General features: G+C 42.8%; 1 protein-coding gene across 1 annotated transcript in view; it reads right to left on the bottom strand.

The window, feature by feature from the left end:
- galnt1 (UDP-N-acetyl-alpha-D-galactosamine:polypeptide N-acetylgalactosaminyltransferase 1) overlaps positions 1-12806 on the bottom strand; it is an 83760-nt gene that overhangs the window by 65038 nt on the left and 5916 nt on the right. The window contains exon 2 of the mRNA XM_078419031.1: positions 8719-8925. Coding sequence (XP_078275157.1) covers positions 8719-8857 — 139 coding nt within the window. The 5' untranslated portion in view covers positions 8858-8925. The remainder of the gene's footprint in view (positions 1-8718; positions 8926-12806) is intronic.

The raw sequence follows: 12806 nt of genomic DNA, 5'->3' as shown, positions 1-12806 counted from the left end.
GATCAAGATCCTCTGTAATCTTTGATAACTATCTTCACTGTCTACTATACCACCCACTTTAGTGTCTTCTGCCAACTTACTAATCGTGCCTTGAACATCCAAATTGCTGAAAAAAACCAACTGCAGCAATGAGTCTGGCACAGATCTCTGAGGCACACCACTAGTCACAGGCCTCCAGTCCGAGAAACAACTCTCCACTATCACCCTCTGCTTCCATCCACGAAGCTCTCCCTGGATCTGAGCAGCATGCATGCGAACCTTATCAAAAACCCTGGTGAAGTCCATGTAGACAAGCTTTGGCCTCGTCAACCATTTTGGTTACTTATTTTTTTAAATCTGATTATTAAGACACGATCTCCCACAATCAAAACCTGACTATCCCTAATCAGCCTCTGTTTATCCAAATGCATGCGTGTGTGTGTATATATATATGTCTCGACCCGAAACGTCACCCATTCCTCCTCTCCCGAGATGCTGCCTGACCTGCCGAGTTACTCCAGCATTTTGTGAATAAATCAATTTGTACCAGCATCTGCAGTTATTTTCTTATATATGTGTATATGTATATATGTATATGTGTATATATGTATATGTATATGTATGTGTATGTGTATATATATGTATATATATATATATATATATATATATATATATATATATATATATATCTTTCTCTCTCTCTCTCCCTCTCTCTCTCTCTTATCCCTCAGAAACGCCTCTAATACTATTTCTATTATGCAGCGAAAATTAGTAATGGCATGATTCGGAAGTAGAGAACCCCTCAAGTTAATTTTTAAATTGAGAAGCAGAAGGAAAGCCAATGGGGATAAAATCACATTGGTAGAAAAATGTTCTTTAAATATAACACCCTGCAGTAATCAAACACTATTGTCTCTTGAGAAGTTTTATTATAGGAAGCCCTTGAAATTGACAAGCAATCGCTTCTATCGAGACTTGTGTAATTATACTCTATTAAACAATGCAACAATGTCAGAAAAGTAACTTTGTTGCTGCAAGACTGAAGTTTACAAGCCCCTCATTTTCCCTCCCTTTTTCTCATTGACACAATTGTATTACAATATGATTTGTTATAAAGTGAGGTTTCTAAGGATTATAGCAAAACTCCCTACAAGAGATTCCCAGTATAATCAATACAAAATTAAATGTAGGAAAAAAAACAAACATAAATTATAAACAGAGGAGGAGTGGGAGCGACAAAGGACATCACCTGCTGGTGCCAAAAGGCATGATAAATGAACTGGGACTCCGCAAGATTTCCCAATTTATTGATACTGCAGTACTCCATCTTAGATAATCATAATATTCCATATATTTGCTTGCAAATCCTTGTTTTGACCATTGAAAGAATTTGGACTGCCCTAGATGCCGAAAGAAGTATAAAACAGCTCTCAGTGAAACAGAGTTAAGAGTTACACAACATGCAAATGGTCCCTGGGGCCCAAGTTATCCCACGCCACATGAGGTGCATACTTGAGCTAGTCCCATATGACTGTGTTTGCCCCTTATCCCTCTAAACCTGTATGTCTTTTAAACGTTGTAATTCTACCCATCTCCACTACTTCCCCTGGCAGTTCATTTCGTATAGCCACCACCCTCTGTGTGGAAAAACCTGCCCCTCGGATATTGTATAAATAGACCATAGACAATAGGTGCAGGAGGAGGCCATTCGGCCCTTCGAGCCAGCACCGCCATTCAATGTGATCATGGCTGATCATTCTCAATCAGTACCCCGTTCCTGCCTTCTCCCCATACCCCCTGACTCCGCTATCCTTAAGAGCTCTATCCAGCTCTCTCTTGAATGCATTCAGAGAATTGGCCCCCACTGCCTTCTGAGGCAGAGAATTCCACAGATTCTCAACTCTCTGACTGAAAAAGTTTTTCCTCATCTCAGTTCTAAATGGCCTACCCCTTATTCTTAAACTGTGGCCCCTTGTTCTGGACTCCCCCAACATTGGGTACATGTTTCCTGCCTCTAACGTGTCCAACCCCTTAATAATCTTATACGTTTCGATAAGATCTCCTCTCATCCTTCTAAATTCCAGTGTATACCCCTCTCACCTTAAACATAGGCCCTCTAGTTTTAAACTCCACTCCCATGGGCAAAAGACTGACAGTTCAAGTTATCTATGTCCCTTATAACCTGCATATCGCCATAAGGTCACCCTTCAGTTGTCTTTAGGGAAACCAGCCACTGCTTCTCAATATCACCTCTTAAGTCAAGCAACCAGAACTGCACATGGCATGGAAACAGTGAACAAATGGTTTGTGACATTAAAAGAAATTGATACCTTGGATTCCTTCTTCCCCAATTGATGTATCTTCAGAAGTTCATAAGTCATAGGAGCAAAAATAGGCCATGCGGCCCATCGAGTCTAATCCGCTATTCAATTTTCCAGATCATGGCTGATCTATTTTTCCCACTCAACCCTATTCTCCTCCCTTCTCCCCTTAACCTTTGATACTCTTACTATTCAAGAACCTGTCAATTGCCACTTTAAAAATACCCACTGACAGCCTTCACAGCTGCCCGTGGCAATGAATACACTGGAATTTAGGATTAGAGGGGATCATATCGAAACGTATAAGATTATTAAGGGGTTGGACAGGTTAGAGGCAGGAAACATGTTCCCAATGTTGGGGGAGTCCAGAAGCAGGGGCCACAGTTTAAGAATAAGGGGTAGGCCATTTCGAACGGAGATGAGGAAAAACTTTTTCAGTCAGAGTTGTGAATCTGTGGAATTATCTGCCGCAGAAGGCAGTGGTGGCCAATTCTCTGAATGCATTCAAGAGAGAGCTCAATAGAGCTCTTAAGGATAGCGGAGTCAGGGGGTATGGGGAGAAGGCAGGAACGGGGTACTGATTAAGAATGATCAGCCATGATCACATTGAATGGTGGTGCTGGCTCGAAGGGCCGAATGGCCTACTCCTGCACCTATTGTCTATTATCTAATTCCTCCTCATTTCCTTTCTAAAAGTATATCCTTTTCTTCTGAGGCTGTGCCATCTGGTCTTAGACGCTCCTACTTGTGGAAACATACTCTCCCCATCACTCAATGCAGGCCTTTCACTATTCGGTAAGTTTCAATGAGGTCTCCCCTCATCCTTCAAAACTCCAGCGAGTACACATCAGAGCCAAACACTCATCATATGTTAACCCAACCATCTCTGGACCCTCTCCAATGCTACCATATCTCTCCTCAGATATGAGGCCCAAAACTGCTCACGATACTCCAAATGCAGTCTGACTGCCTTATAAAACTTCAGCATTACATCCTTGCTTTTATATTCATCTTGCATACTAGCCCTAGCAGCTGCGGCTTACCTGCGGTCCATTTGTCTTTGTGTTTTGTTGTCTTTTTGTGTCTTAAGTGTAGATGTGATGTCGTGTTTTTGTGTTTGTGTACTATGTGTGTATGTGGGGGGAGGGGGGGAACTGTAAAATTGTAATATGTGTCCCTTCCGAACGGAGACCCGACCTTTGTTTTCTGGGCCATGTCTCCGTTCCTGCTGCGGCCTACCACCGGCCCAACTCCTGGAGCTGGCGGCCTCAAGGGCTCTGGTTCGCTGAGCCCGCGGACCGGACTTACCATCACCGGAGCCGGCCGTCTTCGGAGGCTGCGGGAGCGGCTACGACTCGCCTTAGGCTCGGGCCGCGTGGATGCCGACATCGGGAGCTCCGGCAGCGTGTTCGCCCGCCCCGGATCGCGGGGCTTGGGTCGCGGACATTTCACCGTCCGGCGCGGCCTAAGATAGGCCGCGGGATTTTTCTCTGCTGGGCGGGGGCTTCAATGTCGGGAGCCACGACCACCCCGGATCGGACTTATCATCGGCGGAGCCGGCCGTCTTCGGAGGCTGCGGGAGCGACTGCGACTCGCTTTAGGCTCGGCCCGCTGCGGACCGTCCGGCGCGGCCTGCAACTACAACAACCTGACCGCGGGAGAGGACGGCAGGAGAAGGGAAAAGACATTGTGGCCTTCCATCACAGTGAGGAGAGGACTGGAGGAGACTCACTGTGATGGATGTTGTCTTGATGGATGTTTCTTCTTTTGTGTGTTTTTGGGGTTGTGTCATTTTAATGCCTATTTCGATGCTTTTGTTGTTGGACTGTGGGTGACTGAATTTCGTCCAATTTGGATGACAATAAAGCTATCTTGAATCTTGATCTTGAATCCTGCACTAGCACTCCCAAGTCGCTTTGCACCTCTGATTTCCGAATCTTTTCCCCATCTAGAAAATAATCTTCGCCTTTATTCCTACTACCATGGCTGCACACTTTACTACACTGTATTCTGACTTCTTTGCCCACACTCCACAGTCCAGGTCTATCTGCAGACTCCCTACCTCATCCACCTTTGTTTGTATCATCTGCAAACTGCCACAAAGCCTTTAATTCCATCATTGAAATCATTGATTTAAAAAGTGAAGAGTCACGGCCCCCAACACCGACCCTACGAAACACAACTAGCAGCCAACGAGAAAAAGCCCCCTTTAATCCCTCTCTTTGCCGTGGGCTCTAATCTTGTTTAGCAGCATCACATGTGGCATCTTATCAAAGACCTTCTGAAAATATAGGGAAACAACAACCACTGACTTTCCTGCTATTTATTTCCTCAAAGAATTACAACAGATTTGTCAGGCAAGATCTCCTCTTCACTAAACCATGCTGATGTCCTATTTTATCATGCGTTTCTAAGTATTCGGGAACTCATCTATATACTAAAACTCTCGTTCGTTTGTTTGTTTGTTCTTGAACAACGGCCAAAATGGTACATGATAGGCCCACCTTACTCACCGTTGTCTCTTTGGTGCTCCGGAAGAAGTTTCATTGAAATTGGTGTTATATTTTTTAAGTTATTTGCATTTTAAAGGCAGGGGGAGGGAGGGAGGGAGCGGGGGAGGAGGGAGCGGGGGAGGGGGGAGGAGAGGGTGTTGTACCAATGCAGGAGAGGTTTGGACCCAACGGGTTCACTTGGTCTCGTCTTTAATAATGCTCTAAGATCTTACCAACCATTGAAGTCAGGCTAACTGGCCTATAATTTTCCCTCTTTTGCCTCACTCCCTTCTTGAACATTGGAACAACATTTGCTAGAATTCTGATAGAAAATCAATGAAGGCAGCAGCTTTTTGACAAAACAATAAAGTAGTGAAGGTCGACCAATGGTTGGAGCTCCTGATTTTAAAAAGGTGTTTGTCGCAGAGGAAAATGTTTGCGCTTTATCTAGATGGTGACCTCCACTTATTTTTTTTTAAATGGCATCTGTGATATCTGCATTTAAGTGGAAGAACTATGTTCAAACAATAAGCTGCTGATAGTTTTTGAGCGTAATTCTTTGAAAAAGGAGGATTGCAGCAGGAACAGATCCACAATTCAGATAAAACCAGGCCTAATTGGAAATGAATCCCACAAAGACTATCATTTGTCTGATTGATGAGCTTCAGAGCACAACTGTAGTAAAGAGAACCTAACACGAGCTGTGCAAATGCAGAATGCCCCTATAAACTGAAACACCATGTAATTGGTAAAGGAACAGAAAACAGTCATATGTTAACGGATTATTTCAGCCAGTGACACGAGTGCAGTAAGTCATGTTGCTGCTTTATAGGACTTTGATTCGGCCACCTTTGGAATAGTGTGCAGTCTGGTCACCCCTTTACAGGGAGGACGTGGCGGTTTGGTGCGGGTGCAGAAGAGATTTACCAGAATGCTGCCTGGATTAGTAAGTGTAAGGAGATGTTGGACAAACTTGGATTGTTTTTTCTGGAACATCAGAGGTTGAGGAGAGACCTGATAGAAGTATAGAAAATTATAGGTTAGAGACAGAATTTTTTCTCCGGGGTGGAAATGGCAGACCAGAGGGCATATCTGAGGTGAGAGGGGAAAATTTAAGAGAAATGCACAGGGCATTTTTTGTTGTTTTAAACACACAGAGGGTGATGGGTGCATGGAATATGCTGCCAGGGGTGGTGGTGAAGGCAGAAGGGAGCTTTAACAGATAGACACATATAGAATGAATGGTGATATGAATCGAGTGCAGACAGGGGAAATTATTTAACATGGCATCATGTTCAGTACAAACATTGTAAGCCAAAAGACCTGTTCCTGTGCTGTACTGTTCTATCTTGTATGAAGTATGGAAATGTCTTGGAGTGATACAGTGTGGAAACAGGCCCTTCAGCCCAATTTGGCCAAATCGGCCAACAATGTCCCAGCTACACTAATCCCACTTGCCTGCGCTTGGTCCATATCCCTCCAAACCGGTCCTATCCATGTACCTGTCTAACTGTCTCTTAAACGATAGGATAGTCCCAGCCTCTACTACCTCCTCTGGCAGCTTGTACCATACACCCACCACCCTTTGTGTGAAAAAGTTACCCCTTGGATTCCTATTAGATCTTTTCCCCTTCACCTTGAACCTATGTCCTCTGATCCTGCCCTTGTTCGACATCCCGAAATGCAACACCTCACACTTCTCTGTCTTAATTTCCATCAACCATTCCTCCGCCCACCTGGCCAATCGATCCAGATCCAGCTGCAATCTTTCACAACCATCTTCACTATCTGCAAAACCACTCACTTTTGTATCATGATGTTTTTAAAAGATACGACAAAAAAATTCACTCACGTGGTGAAAGGGTTTGTCAAAAAAAGACTGCCCTGCCAATGGGTGATGCTCATCATCTTAATAAAAGTCTCCTGACATCAGAAGATGGTAACACTTCTGTTGAAATTTTGCTTATTGACAAATTTGGACTTGTTTAATCCAATTTAAAGACCCGAGTGATTGGATAAAATGAATGAATGAATAAGTTTATTGGTCAAGTATGCTTATACAAGGAATGTGCCTTGGTGCTCCGCTCACAAATGACAACACAAACATACAGTTAACAATTAAGAATAAAGCATAACCACATCAAAACAATAAGGATACAACATTACGGTCTAAACATGTGGGTGAAAATAAACCAGAGCAAAAAAGAGACTACAGACTTTGGTTATTGAGTAGAACTATCACTCGTGGGGAAAAAAACTGTTTTTATGTCTGGCTGTGGCTGCTTTGACAGTCCGGAGTCGCCTTCCAGAGGGAAGTGCTTCGAAGAGTTTGTGGCCAGGGTGAGAGGGGTCAGAGATGATCTTGCCCACTCGCTTCCTGGCCCTTGCAGTGTACAGTTCGTCAATTGGGGAAAGGTTGCAGCCAACAACCTTCTCAGCTGTGCGAACGATCCGTTGCAGCCTCCAAGATGTCGTGCTTGGTGGCTGAGCCAAACCAGACCATGATGGAGAAGGTGAGGATGGACTCAATGATAGCAGTATAGAATTGGACCATCATTGCCTGTGGCAGATTGTGTTTCTTCAGTTGCCGCAGGAAATACATCCTCTGTTGGGCCTTTTGGAGTCGATGGTGGCCTCCCATTTAAGGTCCCTGGAGATGATGGTTCCAAGGAACTTAAATGACTCCACAGATGTGACTATGGTGTTGTTGATGGTGAGTGGGGGGAGGGGAGGGGGGATCACTACAATTAGTTCCACTGTCTTGAGAGCATTGAGCTCCAGGTTGTTGTGATGGCACCAGGACGCCAGCTGTGTCACTTCCCCTCTTTAGGCAGATTCCTCCCCATCCTGGATCAGTCCAATCAGGGTAGTGTCATCCGTAAACTTGAGGAGCTTGACAGAGGAGTCTGTGGAGATGCAGTCATTGGTGTAGAGAGAGTAAAGGAGAGGGGAGAGTATGCAGCCTTGTGGAGCTGCTATGCTGAGGGTCTGCGGGTCCGAGATGTGCTTTCCCAGCCTCACATGCTGCTTCCTGTCCGTCAGGAAGTTGATGATCCACCGACAGAGGGATTCAGCCACAGTCAGCTGGGAGAGTTTGTAGTGTAGTAGCTCTGGCACAATGGTGTTAAAAGCAGAGCTAAAGTCCACAAACAGAATCCTGGCATAGGTCCCCTTGTGGTCTAGGTGCTGGAGGATGAAGTGCAGACCTAGATTGGCTGCGTCATCCACCGATCTATTGGCCCGATATGCAAATTGCAGGGGGTCCAGCAGGGGATTTGTGGAATGTCACTTAGACAATAAAAAGAATGTCACTTGGACAATCTGCATACTGTTTCAAGCACAGACTGGGTGATCGTTTCACTGAACATCGTTGCTCAGTCCGTCTTGGCCTACGCAACCTCCCGGTTGTCAGGCATTTTAAAGAGGAAGAGGATTGGACTTTTTTGCCTTCCATCACAGTGAGGAATGTGGGGAATCCGCTGTGGTGGATGTTTATGTTGCCTTTAATGTATTTGTGTGTCTTGTTGCTTTTTTATTTATATGCCTGTATGGTAATTCGCATATCATTGTACCTTATGTTACATCTGACAATAAAAGACCTTTGATACCTTAACTCCCTTTCCCATTCTGACCATCTTGTCCTGGGCCTCTTCCACTGTCAGAGTGAGGCCACACGCAAATTGGAGAAACAGCTCCTCATATTTCGCTTGGGCGACTTACAACCCAGCGGTATGAATATTGATTTCTCTCATTTCAAGTAACCGCTGCATTCCCTCTCTCTCCACCTTTCCTCCAGTCTAGTCATTCTGATAGTTCCACTGTTCACACCATATGCAATTTTATTCTGACTTAATTTCTTCTGACGTAATATGTCCGAGCATGTTACCTTAAAGAAAACTGCACAATTTGAATGGGGTCTTTCTTACCTTCACGAGCAGGTAGACCATGTTCTTTTTTCTGTTCACACTTGTTACATTCACTGAAGTAAAGGAGTAGGAACATATCCAGTAGCACCCATACCAAAGAGGTGGCCAAAACCACCTTACAATACGCAAACCTTCTCATGGTCCTAATTCAGATAGTGCAGAATTAAATTCGAGTTGACAACCAGCTGGACAGCACCACCACAGCACCTGATGAGACAAAAATATCACAATGAGTGGCTTGACTTTGGAAGAATAATTACAGTTTAAATTTAAACAATTCATTCAAAAAAATTCTTAAAGTAGTAATTTTTCATTAAAATATTATTTACTTAGTCTCATCCTAGCACAAGCTCACATGACTGGGGAAAAGTGGCTACCAGAAGAAAGATGCAGAGATTTCTATTATTGAACTTTTTTGTTTGTCATTTTGAGCGAATGTTGAATGTGGACATTTTCTGTGGTCATTACATGTTGTAAATGCGAAGTATTTCTCCCCTCCCTTTCCTTCCTCCCCCCCCAAAAAAAACAAGGTTCCAAGTTACTGGATGTTCATCAATATAATAGACATTAAGAAAAACCTTGACAGCACTGACAGCCTTGATAGCTCGTGATAAGGATGTGACCTCACTAGCTGTCAAAGCCATTGTGTACACAGCAGGCTGCTTGCACTGGAACGGTCCTCGATGAATTACCAAATTATCAAAATGCTAGGAGCCAGATTTCCGGAAGAAAACTGCACCAGGACACTTTGGAGCAAAATAAAATGTGGCCCAGCAGCAGATAACCAACAATTCTGGGTATCAAAGATCTCCCCCATATTTCATAACATATAACATATAACATATAACAACTACAGCATGGAAACAGGCCTGTCCGGCCCTACCAGTCCACGCCGACCATTCTCCTTGACCTAGTCTCATCTACCTGCACTCAGACCATAACCCTCTAATCCCCTCCTATCCATATACCTATCCAATTTACTCTTAAATAATAAAATTGAGCCAGCCTCCACCACTTCCACCGGAAGCCCATTCCATACAGCCACCACCCTCTGAGTAAAGAAGTTCCCCCTCATGTTACCCCTAAACCTTTGTCCCTCAATTCTGAAGCTATGTCCCCTTGTTGGAATCTTCCCCACTCTCAAAGGGAAAAGCCTACCCACGTCAACTCTGTCCGTCCCTCTCAAAATTTTAAAAACCTCTATCAAGTCCCCCCTCAACCTTCTACGTTCCAAAGAATAAAGACCCAACCTGTTCAACCTCTCTCTGTAGCTTAAGTGCTGAAACCCAGGCAACATTCTAGTAAATCTCCTCTGTACCCTCTCCATTTTGTCGACCACCTTCCTATAATTTGGCGACCAGAACTGCACACCATACTCCAGATTCGGCCTCACCAATGCCCTGTACAATTTTAACATTACATCCCAACTTCTATACTCGATGCTCTGATTTATAAAGGCAAGCATACCAAACGCCTTCTTCACCACCCTATCCACATGAGATTCCACCTTCAGGGAACAATGCACAGTTATTCCCAGATCCCTCTGTTCCACTGCATTCCTCAATTCCCTACCATTTACCTTGTACGTCCTATTTTGATTTGTCCTACCAAAATGCAGCACCTCACACTTATCAGCATTAAACTCCATCTGCCATCTTTCAGCCCACCCTTCCAAAAGGCCCAAGTCTCTCTGTAGACTTTGAAAATCTACCTCACTATCAACTACTCCACCTATCTTAGTATCATCTGCATATTTACTAATCCAATTTGCCACACCATCATCCAGATCATTAATGTAAATGACAAACAACAGTGGACCCAACACAGATCCTTGGGGTACTCCACTAGACACTGGCCTCCAACCTGACATACAATTGTCAACCGTTACCCTCTGGTATCTCCCATTCAGCCATTGTTGAATCCATCTTGCAACCTCACTATTAATACCCAACGATTTAACCTTCTTAATCAACCTTCCATGTGGAACCTTGTCAAATGCCTTACTGAAGTCCATATAGACAACATCCACAGCCTTGCCCTTATCAATTTCCCTGGTAACCTCTTCAAAAAATTCAAGAAGATTAGTCAAACATGACCTTCCAGGCACAAATCCATGTTGACTGTTTCTAATCAGGCCTTGATTATCCAAATAATTATATATATTGTCCCTAAGTATCTTTTCCATTAATTTTCCCACCACAGATGTCAAACTAATAGGTCTATAATTGCTAGGTTTACTTTTAGAACCTTTTTTAAACAAGGGCACAACATGCGCAATGCGCCAATCTTCCGGCACCATCCCCGTTTCTAATGACGTTTGAAATATTTCCGTCATAGCCCCTGCTATTTCTGCACTAACTTCCCTCAATGTCCTAGGGAATATCCTATCAGGACCTGGAGACTTATCCACTTTTATATTTTTCAAAAGTGTCCGTACCTCCTCTTCTTTAATCCTCCTAATTTCCATCACTACTCTACTTGTTTCGCTTACCTCACATAATTCAATATCCTTCTCCTCGGTAAATACCGAAGAAAAGAAATTGTTTAATATCTCCCCCATTTCTTCCGGCTCAGCACATAGCTGACCACTCTGACTCTCTAATGGACCAATTTTATCCCTCACTATCCTTTTGCTATTGACATATCTGTAGAACCCCTTGGGGTTTACTTTTACATTACTTGCCAAAGCAGCCTCATATCTTTTTTTCGCTTTTCTAATTTCCTTCTTAAGATTCCTTTTACATTCTTTATATTCCTCAAGAACCTCATTTACTCCCTGCCGCTTGTATTTATTGTATATCTCCCTCTTTTTCCGAACCGAGTGTCCAATTTCCCTGGAAAACCACGGCTCTTTCAAATTATTATTCTTTCCTTTCCACCGAACAGGGACATAAAGACTCTGTACTCTCAAAATTTCACCTTTAAATATCCTCCATTTCTCTATTATATCCTTTTCATAAAACAAAAATTTCCATTTCACTCCTTATAAATCCTTTCTCATCTCCTCAAAATTAGCCTTTCTCCAATCCAAAATCTCAACCCTTGGTCCAGATTTGACCTTCTCCATAATGATATTAAAACTAATGGCATTGTGATTTCACCTAAAGTCACTGGGTAAAAATATCAACAACTATTTAGAATTAATGATCAGTGCATTCCAATCAATAGCAATAATGAAACTAAATCAGAATTTTCTCAGTTCTAGAGGATATATATTCAAAATAGTATTTTAACCCCACTAAAGATATTGGTTTAGCTTTTATTTCATAAGTGCATAATTTTTCACTTTAATTACAACTTCCTAGCCATAAATAACAGAAATTGGTGAACGGTGATCATTAATGAAATGGCATAGATGGTGGATATTGTAGGTCTGCAGTTAATTTCTGCTTTCATTTCCAAAATCTGACCTCATTAAAGATCTAAATTTCATGGATCTTAAACTGCCATCCGGTCTTCATTAAAACAATACAAGGGACCTAGGATCCATCTACTTTGCTTACAGGAATCTAAAAGCCACAGCTGGATTTGCAAAATAAACACTATTAGCACATCGAAGTCAAAGAGTTCATTTTCTATTTCAAAGCCGGGATATTCTTTTATAATATTAAAAAAACAAGAGGGAGAAGTAATGATTTGATAGGGAAGTAATGTTCTGTCTCCATTTTGCCGGCGCGGTTCTCATGGTTCCAAGAATACTGCAGAGCAAAAGGACTGGGAAAAGTGATGTTGCCTTTTATACTGTGGACTAATGATCTGTATTTCATTATATGGAACTTTTGCAGTGATTGAGATGCTTCTTTAGAATCTAACATTTTTTTCAATTAGCAACAAGAAGGTCATTAGAATGGAACACAAGCTTAGTATTAGAAAAAACATTTAAAATAGGAGGTACATGAGGAGAGGGAAAAAAATTAAAATTCTGTTCCACGGGTCAGTGAGCCAAATAGCTTCCCCTGGTGTATTTATAGGTCATTACTGTAAGGTTTGGCTTTTGTCTATATTCTGGGTACCTTGAGAAGGAGTAAAAATTAAGGTGATGTTGGGAGAATGCATCTGATAAGATTCTGCTCAGTAAAAATTTACAA

The sequence above is a fragment of the Rhinoraja longicauda genome, chromosome 2, assembly GCF_053455715.1.
Source record: "Rhinoraja longicauda isolate Sanriku21f chromosome 2, sRhiLon1.1, whole genome shotgun sequence".
Taxonomy (NCBI): domain Eukaryota; kingdom Metazoa; phylum Chordata; class Chondrichthyes; order Rajiformes; family Arhynchobatidae; genus Rhinoraja; species Rhinoraja longicauda.
The sequence above is the reverse complement of the archived record's forward strand: the minus strand, read 5'-3'. Positions and strand labels throughout refer to the sequence as shown.